Here is a 22,774-nt window from a genome sequence, read left to right as displayed (position 1 = left end):
GGCATAATTACACAGTATTCTGGACATCTGTGTTGCTGAATCTTTTGCAATTTGTTCAATTAATAATGGAGACGTCAAAGAAGAATGCTGTTGGTGGATTGCAGCTGACTTTAGCACCGAAACACAGCCGGTGTTTCTTCGTTTGTTGTGAAGCTTTAACACAGAGCGGTCAAGCGAACATGTTTCTCTACGTCAACCAGCAAGTTTTTGAATGGGAAAATTGTGATGTCGGCTCTTGCCGGAGATATCAGTGGATTATGCGGTTGTGATCTTGGCTCCTAGCTCCATTGGCTTCACTCAGAGACACTGACGTTCACCGCAGCCATCCGACTTTCAGGTATGACTTTAGAATCTCACTAAAATACTATTAACACAATAAGCAGATAAGGGATTTTCCAGAATTATCCTAGTAAATGTTTCTAGTTACATATGTAATGCTCTCACTGCCACCGCCCGGAGCGTCACATTTTCTTTTTTTCTATTTTTTTGTGCTTCACTCTAACTTTCCTCATCCACAAATCTTAGATCCATGCTCAAATTAATGGAGAAATTGTCGCTTTCTCTGTCCGAATCGCTCTCGCTGCTGGTGGCCATGATTGTAAACAATGTTCAGATGTGAGGAGCTCCACAACCCGTGACGTCACGCGCACATCGTCTGCTACTTCCGGTACAGGCAAGGCTTTTTTATTAGCAATCAAAAGTTGCGATCTTTATGGTCGATGTTCTCTACTAAATCCTTTCAACAAAAATATGGCAATATGGCGAAATGATCAAGTATGACACATAGAATGGACCTGCTATCCCCGTTTAAATAAGAAAATATCATTTCAGTAGGTCTTTAATGGCACATGGAGGAAGGTTCCACTGAACTGGCAAGGTTAGCGCATCGATAATTTTGCTTCTCTAAATTACAAACATGTTTGGAGATACTGCAATACATACAAGATATAGCGACAACACAAAATAGAGATATTTTAATAAAACTATAATTTGAAATTCCTTGAAGGCCGAATGAAATGAGATTTTCATCCTCACATTGTTTACAATCATGGCCACCAGCAGCTAGAGCGATTCGGACCGAGTAAGCGACAATTTCGCCATTAATTTGAGCGAGGATGAAAGCTTCGTGGATGAGGGTAGTGAGAGTGAAGGACTACAAAGAAAAAAAAAAAAAAAGACAAGGGCAGTGGGAGCGATTCAGATGTTATTAGACACATTTACTAGGATAATTCTGGAAAATCCCTTATCTGCTTATTGTGTTACTAGTGTTTTAGTGAGATTATATGGTACCTGAAAGTCGGAGGGGTGTGGCCACGGGTGTGGTGACCGCCAGTGTCTCAGAGGGAAGCCACGTTTCTCAACGAGGCTAAGGCAGCTGGTCAGGCCGGGCTGAGATTTTTTTTCCTTTCTCCATGGTGGGAGTATCGGACGGTCGGGGGCGGCCGGTGGGAGGAGGCAAGAGAGTCCGCAGCTGCAGGAGGAACGACGCAAGCTCTCCGCTCATGTCTACCATAAGAGCCGACTTATTACCAACATTTTCTCACCGAAACCTGCCGGTTGACATGTGGTCGAGAACCATGTTCGCTTGACCGCTCTGTTCCACTGTAAAGGAACAGAGCGGGAATGTAAACAAAGAAACACCGGCTGTGTTTGTGTTGCTAAAGGCGGCCGCAATACACCGCTTCCCACCTACATCTTTCTTCTTTGACGTCTCCATTATTAATTGAACAAATTGCAAAAGATTCAGCAACACGGATGTCCAGAATACTGTGTAATTATGCGATTAAAGCAGACGGCTCATAGCTGGGATCGGTGCTTGACCAAAATGTCCGCTACAATCCGTGACGCGTGATTTAAAATTGCAATTTAGTAAACTAAAAAGGCCGTATTGGCATGTGTTGCAATGTTAATATTTCATCATTGATATATAAACTATCAGACTGCGTGGTCGGTAGTAGTGGCTTTCAGTAGACCAGGGGTGTCAAACTCAAACACAGAGTGGGCCAAAATGTAAAACGGAACAAAGCCGCGGGCCAAGGTTGAACAAATGAACCTTTTAATAGGGACCCAAACAAGTTTTGCATTGAATATTAAACAAGCAAGGCTTATATAACTTTATAGTCACATGCGAAATCGAGTTTCAAATTATGATAATGATGATTAAAAAATATCAATGGCATCACAAATAAAATAAAAATAAAAATTGGGGGAGCTGGGGTGTCTATTGTAGCGTCCCGGAAGTGTTAGTGTTGCAAGGGGTTCTGGGTATTTCTTCTGTTGAGTTTATGTCCCGAAATGTGTTTGTCATTCTTGTTTGGTGTGGGTTCACAGTGTGGCGCACATTTGTAAAAGTGTTAAAAAATGTTTATACGGCCACCTTCAGTGTGACCCTTATGGCGTGGCCGGTAGTAGTGGGTTTCAGTAGACCAGGGGTGTCAAACTCAAATACAGAGTGGGCCGAAATTTAAAACGGAACAAAGCCGCGGGCCAAGGTTGAAGAAATGAACCTTTTAATAGGGACCCAAACAAGTTTTGCATTGAATATTGAACAAGTAAGGCTTATATAACTTTATAGTCACATGCAAAGTCGACTTTCAAATTATTCATCCATCCATCCATTTTCTACCGCTTGTCCCTTCTGTGGTCGCTGGAGCCTATCTTAGCTGCATTCAGGCGGAAGGCGCTTTACACCATGGACAAGTCACAACCTCATCACAGGGTCAACACAGATAGACACCATGCACACTCACATTCACACAATAGGGCCAATTCAGTGTTGCCAATCAACCTTATAAATAATAATAAAAAAAATATCAATGGCATATCAAATAAAATTTAAATAAAAATAGGGGGTCGGGAGGGGTATATTGCAGCATCCCGGAAGAGTTAGTGCTGCAAGGGGTTCTGGGTATTACGTGTGTTACGGTGCAGATGTTCTCCCGAAATGTGTTAGTCATTCTTGTTTGGTGTGGCGCACATTTGTAACAGTGTTAAAGTCGTTTATACGGCCACCCTCAGTGTGACCTGTACGGCTGTTGACCAAGTATGCATGGTATTCATTCGTGTGTGTGTTAAAGCCGCAGATATTATGTGACTGGGCCGGCACGTTGTTTCTATGGTGGAAAAAGTGGAATGCTTGTATTTGTATTTTTTCTTCTTTTAGAACACTGACTTTTTGCAGTGCAATTTCCCGGTCTTGATAAATGATCGCCCCCTTTCTTTAGCCCAGAGACTTTGGTCCCTTTAGTACAGGGGTGTCAAACTCAAATACAGAGTGGGCCAAAATTTAAAACGGAACAAAGCCGCGGGCCAAGGTTGAAGAAATGAACCTTTTAATAGGGACCCAAACAAGTTTTGCATTGAATATTGAACAAGTAAGGCTTATATAACTTTATAGTGACATGCAAAGTCGACTTTCAAATTATCCATCCATCCATCCATTTTTCTACCGCTTGTCCCTTCTGTGGTCGCTGGAGCCTATCTTAGCTGCATTCAGGCGGAAGGCACTTTACACCATGGACAAGTCACTTTAGTCAATTTAGTGTTGCCAATCAACCTTATAAATAATAATACAAAAATATCAATGGCATATCAAATAACATTTAAATAAAAATTGGGGGTCGGGGGGGGTATATTGCAGCATCCCGGAAGAGTTAGTGCTGCAAGGGGTTCTGGGTATTACGTGTGTGAGTGAGTGTGAGTGAATTATATTTATATAGCGCTTTTCTCTAGTGACTCAAAGCACTTTACATAGTGAAACCCAATATCTAAGTTACATTTTTAAACCAGTGTGGGTGGCACTGGGAGCAGGTGGGTAAAGTGTCTTGCTCAAGGACACAACGGCAGTGACTTGGATGGCGGAAGCGGGAAGCGAACCTGCAACCCTCAAGTTGCTGAGACGGCCGCTCTACCAACTGAGCTATACCGCCGTAACGTGTGTTACGGTGCAGATGTTCTCCCGAAATGTGTTAGTCGTTCTTGTTTGGTGTGGCTTCACAGTGTGGCGCATATTTGTAACATTACGTGTGTTACGGTGCAGATGTTCTCCCGAAATGTGTTAGTCATTCTTGTTTGGTGTGGCTTCACAATGTGGCGCATATTTGTAACAGTGTTAAAGTCGTTTATACGGCCACCCTCAGTGTGACCTGTACGGCTGTTGACCAAGTATGCGTGGTATTCATTCGTGTGTGTGTTAAAGCCGCAGATATTATGTGACTGGGCCGGCACGTTGTTTCTATAGTGGAAAAGTGGAATGCTCGTATTTGTATTTTTTCTTCTTTTAGAACACTGACCTTTTGCAGTGCAATTTCCCAGTCTCATTTTTCTACCGCTTGTCCCTTCTGTGGTCGCTGGAGCCTATCTTAGCTGCATTCAGGCGGAAGGCACTTTACACCATGGACAAGTCACTTTAGTCAATTTAGTGTTGCCAATCAACCTTATAAATAATAATAAAAAAATATCAATGGCATATCAAATAAAATTTAAATAAAAATTGTGGGTCGGGAGGGGTATATTGCAGCATCCCGGAAGAGTTAGTGCTGCAAGGGGTTCTGGGTATTACGTGTGTTACGGTGCAGATGTTCTCCCGAAATGTGTTAGTCGTTCTTGTTTGGTGTGGCTTCACAGTGTGGCGCATATTTGTAACATTACGTGTGTTACGGTGCAGATGTTCTCCCGAAATGTGTTAGTCATTCTTGTTTGGTGTGGCTTCACAGTGTGGCGCATATTTGCAACAGTGTTAAAGTCGTTTATACGGCCACCCTCAGTGTGACCTGTACGGCTGTTGACCAAGTATGCGTGGTATTCATTCGTGTGTGTGTTAAAGCCGCAGATATTATGTGACTGGGCCGGCACGTTGTTTCTATGGTGGAAAAGTGGAATGCTTGTATTTTTTCTTCTTTTAGAACACTGACTTTTTGCAGTACAATTTCCCGGTCTCGATAAATGATCGCCCCCTTTCTTTCGCCCAGAGACTTTGGTCCCTTTAGACCAGGGGTGTCAAACTCAAATACAGAGTGGGCCAAAATTTAAAACGGAACAAAGGTTGACGAAATGAACCTTTTAATAGGGACCCAAACAAGTTTTGCATTGAATATTGAACAGGTAAGGCTTATATAACTTTATAGTGACATGCAAAGTTGACTTTCAAATTATCCATCCATCCATCCATTTTTCTACCGCTTGTCCCTTCTGTGGTCGCTGGAGCCTATCTTAGCTGCATTCAGGCGGAAGGCACTTTACACCATGGACAAGTCACTTTAGTCAATTTAGTGTTGCCAATCAACCTTATAAATAATAATAAAAAAATATCAATGGCATATCAAATAAAATTTAAATAAAAATTGGGGGTCGGGAGGGGTATATTGCAGCATCCCGGAAGAGTTAGTGCTGCAAGGGGTTCTGGGTATTACGTGTGTTACGGTGCAGATGTTCTCCCGAAATGTGTTAGTCATTCTTGTTTGGTGTGGCGCACATTTGTAACAGTGTTAAAGTCGTTTATACGGCCACCCTCAGTGTGACCTGTACAGCTGCTGACCAAGTATGCGTGGTATTCATTCGTGTGTGTGTTAAAGCCGCAGATATTATGTGACTGGGCCGGCACGTGGTTTCTATGGTGGAAAAAGTGGAATGCTTGTATTTTTTCTTCTTTTAGAACACTGACTTTTTGCAGTACAATTTCCCGGTCTTGATAAATGATCGCCCCCTTTCTTTAGCCCAGAGACTTTGGTCCCTTTAGAAGCAGACTTTTTATCCGCTTTCAAGCACAAATTTCAGCTTGAGAAATGTGAACGAGAGGAGATTTAGCTGGGGGCCTCAGCCTTCGCCTGGCTTTTCCGTCGCCCTTTCTGCTTTTTTTGGATTTTAAACAAGGCAGTCCATGCTGATAGATTGTAGGAAAACACAACTGGAAGGACACGTCGTGAGACTGAGGTTGAAGTCTATTATCTGTGGGCCATTTCCTCTGCTGCGCTCCATCACGCCACAGGGGTGACAACAGCGGAGACGCGTGGTCAGTCAGCTGATGTCCACGGACGGAGCGCTGAGACAACACGTCGCTCAAATCCTTTCATTCTGGCCCGTATCTTTCTGTGTTTGGACATCTGGATGTCATCAGCGGCACGGAGCCAGGCCCGCCGGCGGTCCACAGACAAGCGCTTACAATAAGGTTAAGGATTCGGGCTCGTCGGCGGAACAATGAGTTACGTCGACGGATGGACCGAAGACAGCTTTTTGTCTCGTCATTTGCATCGTGGAACTGACAAAAATTGAAATGAGGCGTGAAGCAAGGGTTTTTTTGTTGCTCAGGAAAGGCTTTTTTTCCTATGGTGCTGCAGCTCATTATAGTGTTTTTGCTTTGTTCTTCTTGGCTTTACGTTTAAAGGTTGAGTGACGATCATGTGGCTGAAGCATAGGAATATTCCTAAGATGACGCTACGATTGAGTATGGGAAAATGTATTGCTAACCCATTAAAAGCCTACTGAAATGAGATTTTCTTATTTAAACGGGGATAGCAGGTCCATTCTATGTGTCATACTTGATCATTTCGCGATATTGCCATATTTTTGCTGAAAAGGATTTAGTAGAGAACATCCACGATAAAGTTCTCAACTTTTGGTCGCTATTAAAAAAGCCTCGCCTGTACCGGAAGTAGCAGACGATGTGCGCAAGACCTCACGGGTTGTGGAGCTCCTCACATCTGAACATTGTTTACAATCATGGCCACCAGCAGCTAGAGCAGGGGTGCCCACACTTTTTCTGCAGGCGAGCTACTTTTCAATTGACCAACTCGAGGGGATCTACCTCATTTATATATATCATTTATATTTATTTATTTATGAAAGAGACATTTTTGTAAACAAGTTAAATGCGTTTAATGATAATACAAGCATGTGTAACACATATAGATGTCTTTCTTTCACAAAGACAAGAATATAAGTTGGTGTATTACCTGATTCTGATGACTTGCATTGATTGGAATCAGACAGTAATGATGATAACGCCCACATTTTCAAATGGAGGACAAAAAAAGTTGTCCTTTCTGTACAATACCACATGAAAGTGGTTGTTTTTTGGCATCTAATTCATCCAGCTTCCATACACTTTACAAGAAAAACATTGGCGGCAAATTCCGTAGCTTGCTTGATTGACATTCACGGCACCCGAGGGTCTTGTGAGATGACGCTGGCTGCTGCCAGTTCATTATTATGAAAAAATGACAGAGAGGAAGGCGAGAAACACTTTTTATTTCAACAGACTTCCGCGCCGTCCCTTCCGTCAAAACTCTAAAGGCCGACTGCACATTTCCTATCTTCACAATAAAAGCCCTGCTTCATGCTGCCTGCGCTAACAAAATAAGAGTCTCAGAAAGCTGGCGTGCACAAGTGATGTGCACGCCAGCTTTCTGAGGGATCGCTTGTGCACGCCAGTTTTCCGAGACTCTGTATTTAGTTAGCGCAGGCAGCATGAAGCAGGGCTTTTATTGTGAAGATAGGAAATGTGCAGTCGGCCTTTAGAGTTTTGACGGAAGGTACGGCGCGAGAGTCTGTTGAAATAAAAAGTGTTTCTCGCCTTCCTCTCGGTCATATTTTCATAATAATGATCTTGCAGCAGCCAGCGTCATCTCACAAGACCCTCCGGTACCGTGAATGTCATTTAAGTGACGTCTTAGTGAAGATTGATGATCACTCATTTTTAGGTCTATTTTTTTTTAAAAGCCTGGCTGGAGATCGACTGACACACCCCCCGCGGTGGACTGGTAGCTCGCGATCGACATAATGGGCACTCCTGCTCTAGAGCTATTCAGACCGAGAAAGCGACAATTTCCCCATTAATTTGAGCGCGGATGAAAGATTCGTGGATGAGGAAATTTAAAGTGAAGGATTAGAAAGAAGGGCTTCACGGTGGAAGAGGGGTTAGTGCGTCTGCCTCACAATAAGAAGTTCCTGCAGTCCTGGGTTCAAATCCAGGCTTAGCATCTTTCTGTGTGGAGTTTGCATGTCCTCCCCGTGAATGCGTGGGTTCCCTCCGGGTACTCCGGCTTCCTCCCACTTCCAAAGACATGCACCTGGGGATAGGTTGATTGGCAACACTAAAAATTGGCCCTAGTGTGTGAATGTGAGTGTGAATGTTGTCTGTCTATCTGTGTTGGCCCTGCGATGAGGGGGCGACTTGTCCAGAGTGTGTCCGCCTGATTGTAGCTGAGATAGGCGCCAGCGCCCCCCGCGACCCCAAAAGGGAATAAGCAGTAGAAAATGGATGGATGGATGGATTAGAAAGAAAAAAAACAAGGCGATGGCAGTGGGAGCAAATCAGATGTTATTAGACACATTTACTAGGATAATTCTGGAAAATCCTTTATCTGCCTATTGTGTTACTAGTGTTTTAGTGAGATTTAATAGTACCTGAAAGTCGGAGGGGTGTGGCCACGGGTGTGTTGACCACCAGTGTCTCTGTGGGAAGTCACGCAGCTGCAGCAGGAACGGAAGCTCCGCTGATGTCTCCGGTAAGAGACGATTTATTACCACAATTTTCTCACCGAAAACTGAAAGTTGACATGTGGTCGGGATTCATGTTCGCTTGACTGCTCTGTTCCATAGTAAAGCTTCACCTTCGGGAATTTGAAACAAGGAAACACCGGCTGTGTTTGTGTGGCTAAAGGCTAAAAGCTTCCCACCTACATCTTTCTTCTTTGACTTCTCCATTATTAATCGAACAAATTGCAAAAGATTCAGCAACACAGATGTCCAGAATACTGTGTAATTATGCGATTAAAGCAGACTACTTATAGCTTGGATCGGGCTGGAAAATAATGTCCGCTACAACCCGAGGCGTCAAACGCACGTGTCATCATACCGCGGCGTTTTCAACACGACACTTCGCGGGAAATTTAAAATTGCTATTTAGTCAACTAAAAAGGCCGTATTGGCATGTGTTGCGATATTAATATTTCATCATTGATATATAAACTATCAGACTGCGTGGTCGCTAGTAGTGGCTTTCAGTAGGCCTTTAATGGATATTCCACATTTGAAATGAGGTTCTTCAGGACTCAATATGTCTGCATTCCTAAAAGTTATCATTAGACCTAAAATATTGTATTATTTTCCAAACCCAAAACCAGTGAACTTGGCACGTTGTGTAAATCCATCCATCCATCCATCCATCCATCTTCTTCCCCTTATCCGAGGTCGGGTCGCGGGGGCAGCAGCCTAAGCAGGGAAGCCCAGACTCTCCTCTCCCCAGCCACTTCGTCTAGCTCTTCCCGGGGGGGATCCCAAGGCGTTCCCAGGCCAGCCGGGAGACAGTCTTCCCAACGTGTCCTGGGTCTTTCCCGTGGTCTCCTACCGGTCGGACGTGCCCGAAACACCTCCCTAGGGAGGCGTTCGGGTGGCATCCTGACCAGATGCCCGAGCCAACTCATCTGGTTCCTCTCGGAGGAAACTCATTTCGGCCGCTTGTACCCGTGATCTTATCCTTTCGGTCGGAACCCAAAGCTCAGGACCATAGGTCAGAATGGGAACTTAGATCGACGGGTAAATTGAGAGCTTTGCCTTCCGGCTCGGCTCCTTCTTCATCACATTGGATCGATACAGCGTCCGCATTACTGAAGACGCCGCACAGATCTCACGATCCACTCTTCCCCCACTCGTGAACAAGACTCCCAGGTACTTGAACTCCTCCACTTGGGGCAGGGTCTCCTCCCCAACCCGGAGATGGCACTCCACCCTTTTCCGGGCGAGAACCATGGACTCGGACTTGGAGGTGCTGATTCTCATTCCGGTCGCTTCACACTCGGTTGTGTAAATGGTAAATAAAAACCGAATACAATGATTTGCAGATCCTTTTCAACTTATTTCAGACTGTAAAGACAAGATATTTAACGTTCGAAACGGAAAACTTACTTTTTTGCAAATATCAGCTCATTTGGAACTTGATGCCTGCAACATGTTTCAATAAAGCCGGCACAAGTGGCAAAAAAGACTGACATAAGTTGAGGAATGCTCATCCAACACTTATTTGGAACATCCCACAGGTGAGCAGGCTAATTGGGAACAGGTGGGTGCCATGATTGGGTATAAAATCAGCGTCCATGAAATGCTCAGTCAGTCACAAGCAAGGATGGTGCGAGGGGTCACCATTTTGTGAACAAATGCGTGAGCAAATCGTGTAAGAACAACATTTCTCAACCCGCTATCGCAAGGAATTTTGGGATTTCACCATCTACAGTCCGTAATATCATCAAAAGGTTCAGAGAATCTGCAGAAGTCACTGAACGTACGCAAGGCTGAAAACTAATGCTTGTGACCTTCGATCCCTCAGGCGGCACTGCATCAAAAACCGACATCAGTGTGTAAAGGATATCACCACATGGGCTCAGGAACACTTCGGAAAACCACTGTCAGTAACAACAATCGGTCACTACATCTGTAAGTACAAGTTCAATCTCTACTATGCAAAGCCAAAGCCATTTATCAACAACATCCAGAAACACCCCCGGCTTCTCTAGGCCGTAGATCATGAAATGAAATTACATGAATTATATTTATATAGCGCTTTTCTCTAGTGACTCAAAGCGCTTTACATAGTGAAACCCAATATCTAAGTTACATTTAAACCAGTGTGGGTGGCACTGGGAGCAGGTGGGTAAAGTGTCTTGCCCAAGGACACAACGGCAGTGACTAGGATGGCAGAAGCGGGAATCGTACCTGCAACCCTCAAGTTGCTGGCACGGCCACTCTACCAACCGAGCTATGCCTCTAATATGGACTGATGCAAAGTGTAAAAGTTGTCTGTGGTCTGACGAATCCACATTTCAAATTGTTTTTGGGAACCGTGGATGTCGTGTCCTCTGGAACAAAGAGGAAAAGAACCATACCACAGCACTTGTGATGGTATGGGGGTGCATCAGTGCCCAAGGCATGGGTAACTTACACATCTGTGAAGGCACCATTAATACTGGTAAGATACATACTGTACAGCTTTTTGCCATCCAAGCGCCGTCATTTTCATGGACGCCCCTGCTTATTTCAGCAAGACAATGCCAAGCCACATGCAGCACGTGTTACAACAGCGTGGCTTCGTAAAAAAAAAGAGTGCGGGTACTTTCCCGGCCCGCCTGCAGTCCAGACCTGTCTCCCATGGAAAATGTGTGGCGCGTGAAATACGACTGAAGCTCTACATAAAACAAGAATGGGAAAGAATTCCACTTCCAAAGCTTCAACAATTAGTTTCCTCAGTTCCCAAACGTTTATTGAGTGTTGTTAAAAGAAAAGGTGATGTAACACAGTGGTGAACATGCCCTTTCCCAACTACTTTGGCACGTGTTGCAGCCATGAAATTCTAGGTTAATTATTATTTGCAAAAAAAAAAATAAAGTTTATGAGTTTGAACATCAAATATCTTGTCTTTGCAGTCCATTCAATTGAATATAAGTTGAAAAGGACTTGCAAATCATTGTATTCTGTTTATATTTACCACTTGCCAACTTCACTGGTTTTCTACCTTCCACATAAAGTGCACAAAGTCAATGAAGCGAGGTTTCACAAGCAGTGAAAGTTAGCCGTTTGGAAATTAAAGGGTAATAAATAGAACATAAAGTTGAATCCTCTGACATCATACTGGAAGGAAACTAGATTTTTCTATTGGGACGGTTTTGGGATGTAAGCAGTGACCTGAAATGTATTTTGCATGTGGACAAAAGGTCACAACTGACAGTCTGGGCTTCGACAAGCCTCGTGTGGAAACCATGAACACAAGTCTCGGCTACAAAATGTGCACGGAACCTTCGAGACAGTGGAGAAAGAAAAAGTGTTTCCCTTCCGAGGAAGGCGTAAAAGCGCCGCACGTCGCTGTTGAAAGCTTTCGTCCCGCAGTCTGCAGGTGGAAATTACACGCCGCGACCACACGGGGGGGAGGGGGGATACACGCCTCAGAACGACTGAGCAGACGGCTCCGCCTCTTCCCGGCTGCGAGGAACATATTGCACCATCAATCAAAAAGTTCTTCTTTTTTTTTTTTTTCTTTCTCACACTCAGTCAACCTTTGTGTCGCTCTGCAAAGATGACAAATTGTCTCCTGCGAAAATCCGTCAGTGCCTTGACGCGAAAAAGCAAAAAGGGGGTCGACGAGGTGTTGAAAAGCTCCGACAAAGCGCCTCCTGAGCCGAGCGAGTCTACAAAAAGTCTTCCTTACAGTGGGGCAAAAGAGTATTTAGTCAGCCACCGATTGTGCAACTCTTGGGGTGCAACTCGGTATTCTTCTTCCTCCGAACACGACGAGTTGAGTTGATACCAAAATGGATACATGGATGATACAGCAGAGGATTGGGAGAATCAGATGCAACCAAAATAGAACTTTTTGGTATAAACTCAACTCGTCGTGTTTGGAGGAAGAAGAATACTGAGTTGCATCCCAAGAACACCATACCTACTGTGTTGCATGGGGGTGGAAACATCATGCTTTGGGGTTGTTTTTCTACGAAGGGGACAGGACGATTGATCCGCGTTAAAGGGGAACATTATCACCAGACCTTGACGTTGCAGAAAAAAGACCATATATTTTTTAAACCGATTTCCGAACTCTAAATGGGTGAATCTGCGTTCAAAAGATTCCGGCTTATTAGTGATTCCTAGAGCCCCAAAAAAAGTCTGCGGGCTATAGAGCGTTTTCCGTTCGGGCTTCAGTACTCTGGAATGCCCTCCCGGTAACAGTTCGAGATGCCACCTCAGTAGAAGCATTTAAGTCTCACCTTAAAACTCATCTGTATACTCTAGCCTTTAAATAGACCTCCCTTTTAGACCAGTTGATCTGCCGCTTCTTTTCTTTCTCCTATGTCCCCCCCCTCCCTTGTAGAGGGGGTCGGTCCGATGACCATGGATGAAGTACTGGCTGTCCAGAGTCGAGACCCAGGATGGACCGCTCGTCTGATCCGCCTCCGCTTGAGATGGTTTCCTGTGGACGGGACTCTCGCTGCTGTCTTGGATCCGCATGAACTGAACTCTCGCGGCTGTGTTGGAGCCACTATGGATTGAACTTTCACAGTAGCATGTTAGACCCGCTCGACATCCATTGCTTTCAGTCCCCTAGAGGGGGGGGGGTTGCCCACATCTGAGGTCCTCTCCAAGGTTTCTCATAGTCAGCATTGTCACTGGCGTTCCACTGGATGTGAATTCTCCCTGCCCACTGGGTGTGAGTTTTCCTTGCCCTTTTGTGGGTTCATCCGAAGATGTTGTAGTCGTAATGATTTGTGCAGTCCTTTGAGACATTTGTGATTTGGGGCTATATAAATAAACATTGATTGATTGATTGATTGATTGAATTTTGGCGAATTAAACGCCTTTCTATTATGTGCTCTCGGAGCGTTGTGACGTCACCTAAGTAGTCAACTGCCAGCTTTTCCCTCCACCCACATTTAATGCCAAACAAACACTAACCAATCGACAGATTTAAGTTGCTCTAGTGTCAACAAGATGCGAAAGTCCCGATCGTTTGGTCTGCACATTTTACCGGCGATGCTTAGGCAGACATGGCACAGAGATGTATGGATATCTTGCAGATGCATTTCCAACGATAAAGTCAACGAAATCACAAAGGTGAGTTTTGTTGATGTTATTGACTTATGTGCTGATCAGACATATTTGATCGCGGCATGACTGCCAGCTAATCGATGCTAACATGCTATTTAGGCTAGCTGTATGTACATTTGTAGCTATATTTGCATCCAGCGTTTCCCTCCGCCTACATTTAATGCCAAACAAACACTTACTAATCGACGGATTTAAGTTGCCCCAGTGTCACAAGATGCGAAAGTCCCGATCGTTTGTTCCGCACATTTTACCGGCGATGCTAAGGCAGACATGGCACAGAGATAGATGGCTATCCAGCAGATGATTTCCAACGATAAAGTCAACAAAATCACAAAGGTGACTTTTGTTGACGTTATTGACTTATGTGCTAATCAGACATATTTGGTCGCGGCATGACTGCCAGCTAATCGATGCTAACACGCTATTTAGGCTAGCTGTATGCACATTTGTAGCTATATTTGCATCCAGCGTTTCCCTCCGCCTACATTTAATGCCAAACAAACACTTACTAATCGACGGATTTAAGTTGCCCCAGTGTCACAAGATGCGAAAGTCCCGATCGTTTGTTCCGCACATTTTACCGGCGATGCTAAGGCAGACATGGCCGAATAGCATCAAGAACTATTCGCTCAATAGCTTCATTTTCTTCTTCAATTTCGTTTTCAGCTATCTGCCTCCATACTCCAACCATCCGTTTCAATAAATACGTAATCGCTTAGTAATCGAGTCTGAATCCGAGCTAATGTCGCTATATCTTGCTGTGCCATCCGCCTGGATGACGGTGGCTTCACAGATAGCGAAAATCAGGCACTTTAAAGCCTTTTTTCGGGTTATTCCACGATGGGTAAAATTTTGAAAAAAACTTCGAAAAATAGAATAAGCCACTGGGAACTTCCGAAATTGTGATAATGATCCTCTTTAAGGAAAGAATGAATGGGGCCATGTATCGGGAGATTTTGATCCAAAACCTCCTTCCATCAGTGAGAGCTTTGAATGGTTGACCAAATACTTATTTTCCACCATAATTTACAAATAAATTCTTTAAAATTCCTACAAAGTGAATTCCTGGATTTTTTTTCCCACATTCTGTCTCTCACAGTTGAAGTGTACCTATGATGAATATTACAGACCTCTGTCATCATTTTAAGTGGGAGAACTTGCACAATCGCTGGCTGACTAAATACTTTTTTTGCCCCGCTGTAAATGTAAGGAGGTGTTATGTTCCCATTGAAGAAGCAGCCTGACATCCAGGACGCACACACACACTCACTAAGTAGTACACACTTACTCATTTTTGTCCACAGCCAACAGCAGCCGCTCACCTTCCGCCTCAATCAGCAGCTTCAACGACGTGGGGTGACTCTGCGGAGCGACACATGAGGCTTATTAGTTCTGGAGGTTCCGGATCGTCCGAGAGGACGGGACGGCGATTGCGTGCCGCCGTTCAAAGCGTTCGGAGGAAGGTGTCGGAATTTTAAAGTTCATGTAGCGAAGAATGCACCGCACACCGATTTCATGGCGGTGTCAATGCTCACAGAGCATTGAGCAGGGGTCACCAACGCGGTGGTAGCCCGTAAGGACCAGATGAGTCGCCCGCTGGCCTGTTCTAAAAATAGCTCAAATAGCAGCACTTACCAGTGAGCTGCCTCTATTTTATTTTTATTTTTTTTTATTTACTAGCAAGCTGGTCTTGCTTTGCTCGACATTTTTAATTCAAAGACAAAACTTTAATCCAAGAAAATATTTCAAAGACTTGGTCCTCACTTGTTTAAATAGTGAAGTGAATTATATTTATATAGCACTTTTCTCAAGTGACTCAAAGCGCTTTACATAGTGAAACCCAATATCTAAGTTACATTTAAACCAGTGTGGGTGGCACTGGGAGCAGGTGGGTAAAGTGTCTTGCCCAAGGACACAACGGCAGTGACTAGGATGGCGGACGCGGGAATCGAACCTGCAACCTTCAAGTTGCTGACACGGCCGCTCGGTTGGTATAAGTTCATTTATTTTTTTTACTTTGCTTCTTATAACTTTCCGAAAGACAATTTTAGAGAAAAAATGCAACCTTAAAAATGATTTTAGGATTTTTAAAACACATATACCTTTTTACCTTTTAACTTCCTTCCTCTTCTTTCCTGACAATTTGAATCAATGTTCAAGAATTTTTATTTTATTTTAATTTGAAAGAATAATAAATACATTTTAATTTAATTCTTCATTTTAGCTTCTGTTTTTTTGACGAATAATATTTGTGAAATATTTCTTCAAACTTATGATGATTAAAATTCAAAAAAATTATTCTGACAATTTTAGAGAAAAAATACAACCTTAAAAATGATTTTAGGATTTTTAAACACATATACCTTTTTACCTTTTAACTTCCTTCCTCTTCTTTCCTGACAATTTAAATCAATTTTCAAGAATTTTAATTTTATTTTAATTTTAAAGAATAATTAATACATTTTAATTTAATTCTTCATTTTAGCTTCTGTTTTTTCGACGAAGAATATTTGTGAAATATTTCTTCAAACTTATGATTAAAATTCAAAAAAAATATTCTGACAATTTTAGAGAAAAAATACAACCTTAAAAATGATTTTAGGATTTTTAAACACATATACCTTTTTACCTTTTAACTTCCTTCCTCTTCTTTCCTGACAATTTAAATCAATTTTCAAGAATTTTAATTTTATTTTAATTTTAAAGAATAATTAATACATTTTAATTTAATTCTTCATTTTAGCTTCTGTTTTTTCGACGAAGAATATTTGTGAAATATTTCTTCAAACTTATGATTAAAATTCAAAAAAATTATTCTGACAATTTTAGAGAAAAAATACAACCTTAAAAATTATTTTAGGATTTTTAAACACAAATACATTTTTACCTTTTAACTTCCTTCCTCTTCTTTCCTGACAATTTAAATCAATGTTCAAGAATTTGTATTTTATTTTAATTTTAAAGAATAATAAATACATTTTAATTCAATTCTTAATTTTAGCTTCTGTTTTTTCGACGAAGAATATTTGTGAAATATTTCTTCGAACTTACGATGATTAAAATTCAAAAAAATTATTCTGACAAATCTATAAAATCAAATCTAAAATCATATTTTAAAGTATTTTGAATTTCTTTTTAAAAATTTGTTCTGGAAAATCTAGAAGAAATAATGATTTGTCTTTGTTAGAAATATAACTTGGTCCAATTTGTTATATATTCTAACAAAGTGCTGACACTTTGATTTCTATTTTACTGTTTTAATTGATTTTACCCTTTAAAATAGTTTTTAATCATATTTGTTTTTATATTGTTTTTATTGGTTTTATATTTATTTATTTTTTGTTTTTATTCAGTCATTGGTGGAGCATAATATATATATATATATATATATATATATATATATATATATATATATATATATATATATATATACTTTTTTATTTTATTTTATTTATTTATTTATTTTTTTTTACAATTGTTTTTAACATGGCTGTGCAGCACTTTGGAAACGTTATTGTTGTTTAAATGTGCTATATAAATAAAGTGGATTGGATTGATTGGATTTTAACCTATTTAAAACATGTCATCAAAATTGTAAAATTAATCTTAATCAGGAAAAATTATTAATGATGTTCCATAAATTATTTTTAAAAATGTTTCAAAAAGATTCAAATTAGCTAGTTTTTCTCTTCATTTTTTTCCGTTGAATTTAGAATTTTAAAGAGTCGAAATTGAAGATAAACTATGTTTCAAAATTAAATTTTCTTTTTTTTTTCGTGTTTTCTCCTCTTTTAAATCGTTCAATTAAGTGTTTTTTTCATCATTTATTCTCAACAAAAAACCTTCCGTAAAAGGAAAAAAAATGTACGACGGAATGACAGACAGAAATACCCATTTTTTTACATATATAGATTTATTTATTAAAGGTAAATTGAGCAAATTGGCTATTTCTGGCAATTTATTTAAGTGTGTATCAAACTGGTAGCCCTTCGCATTAATCAGTACCCAAGAAGTAGCTCTTGGTTTCAAAAAGGTTGGTGACCCCTGGCATAGAGTATATTATTTATAAACAATCATGTCCACTGCTCACGGTAGGTTTCTCTGCTTGCATCACACAAGTGACGTCAATGTTCGGCCCTCGAGAGCCACATACCACACTGTGATTGGTAGATTCCTTCAGCTCCGGACAACACTGTCAAGCGCCATTTATCCAAAACTTGCGGGCCGCACTAACATTAAACTTTCATATTAAGGTGAGACCCCTGGTTTAGATAATAAGGCACACTTAAAATCCTTTAATTTTCTCAAAACTCGACAGTTTACCTAATGTACGGAATCATTTTGGTTGTGCTTATCAACCTCAAAACAATTTTATTTGGTACATGGTGTAATGATAAGCGTGACCAGTAGATGGCAGTCACACATAAGAGATATGTGAAGACTGCAATATGATGGCAGTAAACGACACCAAAACTTTAAATGTTCCATTGAGTTAGTTTTTCTTTTCATTTTTTTTAAGTTGAATTTTGAATTTTAAAGAGTCGAAATTGAAGATAAACTATGTTTCAAAATTTAATTTTCTTTTTTTTTCATGTTTTCTCCTCTTTTAAACCGTTCAATTAAGTGTTTTTTTCATCATTTATTCTCTACAAAAAAACTTCCGTGAAAGGAAAAAAAATGTACGACGGAATGACAGACAGAAATACCCATTTTTTTTTACATATATAGATTTATTTATTAAAGGTACATTGATCAAATTGGCTATTTCTGTCAATTTATTTACACACGGCGCTTAGAAATCTGTCAAAATGTTTTTAGTTCGACATCGGTAAGCTATGAAGCGACACCGCTTGATAGAAGTATTATTATGGTGTGTGTATAAGGACCGCAAAATGGCACCTATAAGCAGACACTATCTGACGTTTTGTTTTGCAATATTATGCAAAACCAACTTTTCTTACATTCTGGTACCTGCTGGTGTGTATTTGGGATTTGCATAAGTCCTGAAATTGTGCGCAGGTCCGCAATTGTAGTCCATACCGACACCGTAGTCGATAAGCTTCTTCTTTTTCTCTATCTTTTTGTTATGTGACATTCATATTCCGCTGTTGCCATTTCTGTCTATAACCCAAACGGTTAAAAGAGCCATATTGAACAAAAAAAAAAAATAAAATCTGTTAAATCTAAAGCCTTATAATACATTTTGGTGCCGGTACCTAACAGTTTGTCTATGTTTTAGTTTTTTCCTCTGCATTTGTCTGTTTCCTGTGTTTAGTATTTCCTGTCTTTTAGTTCCTGTCAAGTGCTCTTAATTTGTCAGCTTCCTGTCTTGTTCCCTGAGTGCTTTGTTCCTCCTCAGTGTGTTTAGTATTCCCTGTCCTTAGTTCCGGTCTAGTGCTCTTATTTTGTCAGCTTCCTGTCTTGTTCCCTGAGTGCTGTGTTCCTCCTCAGCTGCCGCTGGTTGGCATCTGGCCACACCTGTTGCCAATCAGCCTGCTCCTATTTCTACCTCCTTTGTCTTGTGTCTGTGGCTGGATCATTGTATGGTCATTTGTATTGTCTTTGCTACCTGTCGTGTCTGGCATTATTTCAGCTATTACCTGTCGTGCTACATCTTGTCCTGGTCGTCGTAGCGGTAAGCTGTTTTTGTTAGCCATTAGCTATTTCCAGTTTTTCTGTTTGTTACTCTCTAGCTTCCATGCTAAAGTTCCTTTTTGTTTCTTGTTAGCTTCTATGCTAAAGGCCTTTTGTTTTTTATCCGCCCTTTTGGTTTAAACCCTTTGTTTGGTTTTGTCTTAGTATTTATATTTAAAATCATGTTTGCTCACTCCATGCCTGCCCTCCATCTCTGCATCTCGGGGTTCGTCAACAAATACCCCTGACAAACCCTAGCCTGTAGGTGTCATTTCAAGATCAATAGTGGGTGTGCAGTGTGGACTTTTGTCTACCTTGAAATCGACTCCATGGTGCCAGTCCGAAGTTTGGAGACACTTTCCCATATTCCTGAACGACAGGGCGTCTCCTCCCTCCTGACTGCTGCTGTACATTTGCATTAAAGCATGCCGATGATGATTTAAGCCTCTCCAGCTGGCAGCGATTTCACTCTGGATCGCACTTAAAGCACATTTTTGGGGTCACCGCCGGTGAAGAAAACAACGCGGACGCTTATCAGCGTCAGCGCAGCCAAGCCGAGCGGAGCAAATCTTCGGGTGTTTAACGCCACTTGTGGCAAACCGCACTTCAAGACATAAAAACACAACAATGCGAACGCGTGGAACTTAAATCCGCCACCCTGCTTTGTGAGGAAACGCCACAAAGAAGACGGGAAATCCTCGCCCGGGGACGCTTTTTGCCGTCTTTTGAGAGGATTAAGCTTTGTATGCTTTCCACTCGGCGGTGAGGCCGCAACAAACAGGCTCGGGACTCAAAAGTCAAAACGAGACAAAGCTTTAAATCAGGGGTGTCCGAAAGTGCGGGTCATTTTTTAACGGCCCAGTTTAAAAATACGATTGAAAAAATAATAATTAAACATAAAAAGTGTCATGAAAGAGCAAACAGGTGGAATGTGACAATAACAAAAAGCTACCATGCAGGCGGTTTCTTTCTTTCAAAAATAATAATGAATCAAAATCTATGTCATTATGAATTATTACATCCATCCATCCATTTTCTACCGCTTATTCCCTTTTGGGGTACCGGGGGGCGCTGGCGCCTATCTCAGCTATAACCGGGCGGAAGGCGGGGTACACCCTGGACAAGTCGCCACCTCATCGCAGTATGAATTATTCAAGGCCCCCAAAAAAAATCCCATTACCGTATTTCTTAGGAATAGCGCCAGCTTTGAACTATCCATCCATCCTTTTTTCTACCGCTTATTCCCTTTTGGGGTCCCGGGGGGCGCTGGCGCCTATCTCAGCTTCAATCGGGCGGAAGGCGGGGTACACCCTGGACAAGTCGCCACCTCATCGCAGTATGAATTATTCAAGGCCCCCCAAAAAATCCCATTACCGTATTTCTTAGGAATAGCGCCTGCTTTGAACTATCCATCCATCCATTTTTCTACCGCTTATTCCCTTTTGGGGTCCCGGGGGGTGCTGGCGCCTATCTCAGCTAAAACCGGGCGGAAGGCGGGGTACACCCTGGACATGTCGCCACCTCATCGCAGTATGAATTATTCAAGGCCCCCCAAAAAATCCCATTACCGTATTTCTTAGGAATAGCGCCTGCTTTGAACTATCCATCCATCCGTTTTCTACCGCTTATTCCCTTTTGGGATCCCGGGGGGCGCTGGCGCCTATCTCAGCTACAATCGGGCGGGAGGCGGGGTACACCCTGGACAAGTCGCCACCTCATCGCAGTATGAATTATTCAAGGCCCCCCAAAAAAATCCCATTACCGTATTTCTTAGGAATAGCGCCTGCTTTGAACTATCCATCCATCCATTTTCTACCGCTAATTCCCTTTTGGGGTCCCGGGGGGCGCTGGCGCCTATCTCAGCTCCAATGGGGCGGAAGGCGGTGTACACCCTGGACAAGTCGCCATCGCAGTATGAATTATTCAAGGCCCCCAAAAAAATCCCATTACCGTATTTCTTAGGAATAGCGCCTGCTTTGAACTATCCATCCATCCATTTTCTACCGCTTATTCCCTTTTGGGGTCCCGAGGGGCGCTGGTGCCTATCTCAGCTACAATCGGGCGGAAGGCGGGGTACACCCTGGACAAGTCGCCACCTCATCGCAGTATGAATTATTCAAGCCCCCCCAAAAAAATCCCATTATCGTATTTCTTAGGAATGGCGCCTGCTTTGAACTATCCATCCATCCATTTTCTACCGCTTATTCCCTTTTGGGGGTCCCGGGGGGCGCTGGCGCCTATCTCAGCTACAACCGGGCGGCAGGCGGGGTACACCCTGGACAAGTCGCCACCTCATCGCAGTATGAATTATTCAAGGCCCCCCAAAAAAATCCCATTACCGTATTTCTTAGGAATAGCGCCTGCTTTGAACTACTGCCGGGTCAAACCCGCTCCCCAAATTCATTAGCGCATGCTTACTTTTACCGCCGGGTCAAATTCCTGACATCACGAGTGACGCTTCGTCATTTTCAAAATGGCGGAGGAGTTTTATTTTGCCTTTACAATATGTAAACCAGGGGTCTTGTTCAACAGCCATACAGATCACACTGACGGTTGTGATATAAAACAACTTTAACACTCTTACTAATATGCGCCACACTCTGTGAACCCACACCAAACACATTTCTGGGGAACATCGGCTCTGTAACACATTATAAACGCAACATAAGAATTACCCAGATTGCCATGCATCCATGACTCTTGGCTATATTATACACCTTGCTAGCACCAAACCCCCCCCCCCACCCTCTCCGTGCGTCGGTTGAGAGATGCGCGGATAGGCAATTATATCATCCGCAACCGCATCACCAAAATTGGCATCCACCCGCCGTCCACCCGAACCAACATTTTATCAGAACCGTACCCGCCCGCCAACCGCTCGCTGACATATATCGGAAGTCGGCCACCTTTACCACTCACAGCGCTATGTAAACCTGTTTCACAGAGTAAAGAAGACGATTGGAGCCGCTAACGTCCTCACCACTATCCAATATCGTTCATCCTGATGACAAGAATATGGGCGTGCTGTGAACACATCGCCTTTGACACCTTCAACAACATGTACGAACCGATTGTTAGTCCGGCAACATGTTGTGTGCAGCTTCCGCAATCACACGTCCAAGATTGAAAGGCATACCGGGTGATACGGAGTACACTGATGGTTGTGATATAAACAACTTTAACACTTACTAATATGTGCCACGCTGTGAAGCCACACCAAACAAGATTGACAAACACATTTCGGGAGAACATCCTCACAGTGACACAACATAAGCGCAACACAACAAATACCCAGAATCCTTTGTATCCGTGACAGTTCCTGAATATATTTTACACTCCCGCGCCCCCAACCCCGCCCACCTTACCGACGCACGGGTGGTTGGGGGTGGGGGGTTGGCGGGGTGTATAAAATAGTCAGGAATTGTCACGGATACAAAGGATTCTGGGTATTTGTTGTGTTGCATTTATGTTGTGCTACTGGGAGGATGTTCTCCCGAAATGTGTTTGTCAATCTTGAATTGTGTGGCTTCACAGCGTGGCGCATATTACTAAG

General features: G+C 42.4%; 1 protein-coding gene across 3 annotated transcripts in view; it reads right to left on the bottom strand.

Annotated features, from left to right (window-relative positions):
- The window catches only part of LOC133557238 (disintegrin and metalloproteinase domain-containing protein 12-like), a 299,103-nt gene that overhangs the window by 198,034 nt on the left and 78,295 nt on the right, over positions 1-22,774 (bottom strand). For all 3 annotated transcript variants that reach the window (XR_009807734.1, XM_061907553.1, XM_061907554.1), the window contains one exon: positions 14,876-14,949. Coding sequence is in view for 2 of the 3 variants with exons in the window: in XM_061907553.1 (XP_061763537.1) it covers positions 14,876-14,949 (74 nt within the window). In the remaining variant the exon portion in view is untranslated. The remainder of the gene's footprint in view (positions 1-14,875; positions 14,950-22,774) is intronic.

This window comes from Nerophis ophidion, linkage group LG08 (genome assembly GCF_033978795.1).
Source record: "Nerophis ophidion isolate RoL-2023_Sa linkage group LG08, RoL_Noph_v1.0, whole genome shotgun sequence".
NCBI classification, from domain to species: Eukaryota; Metazoa; Chordata; class Actinopteri; order Syngnathiformes; family Syngnathidae; genus Nerophis; species Nerophis ophidion.
The sequence above is the reverse complement of the archived record's forward strand: the minus strand, read 5'-3'. Positions and strand labels throughout refer to the sequence as shown.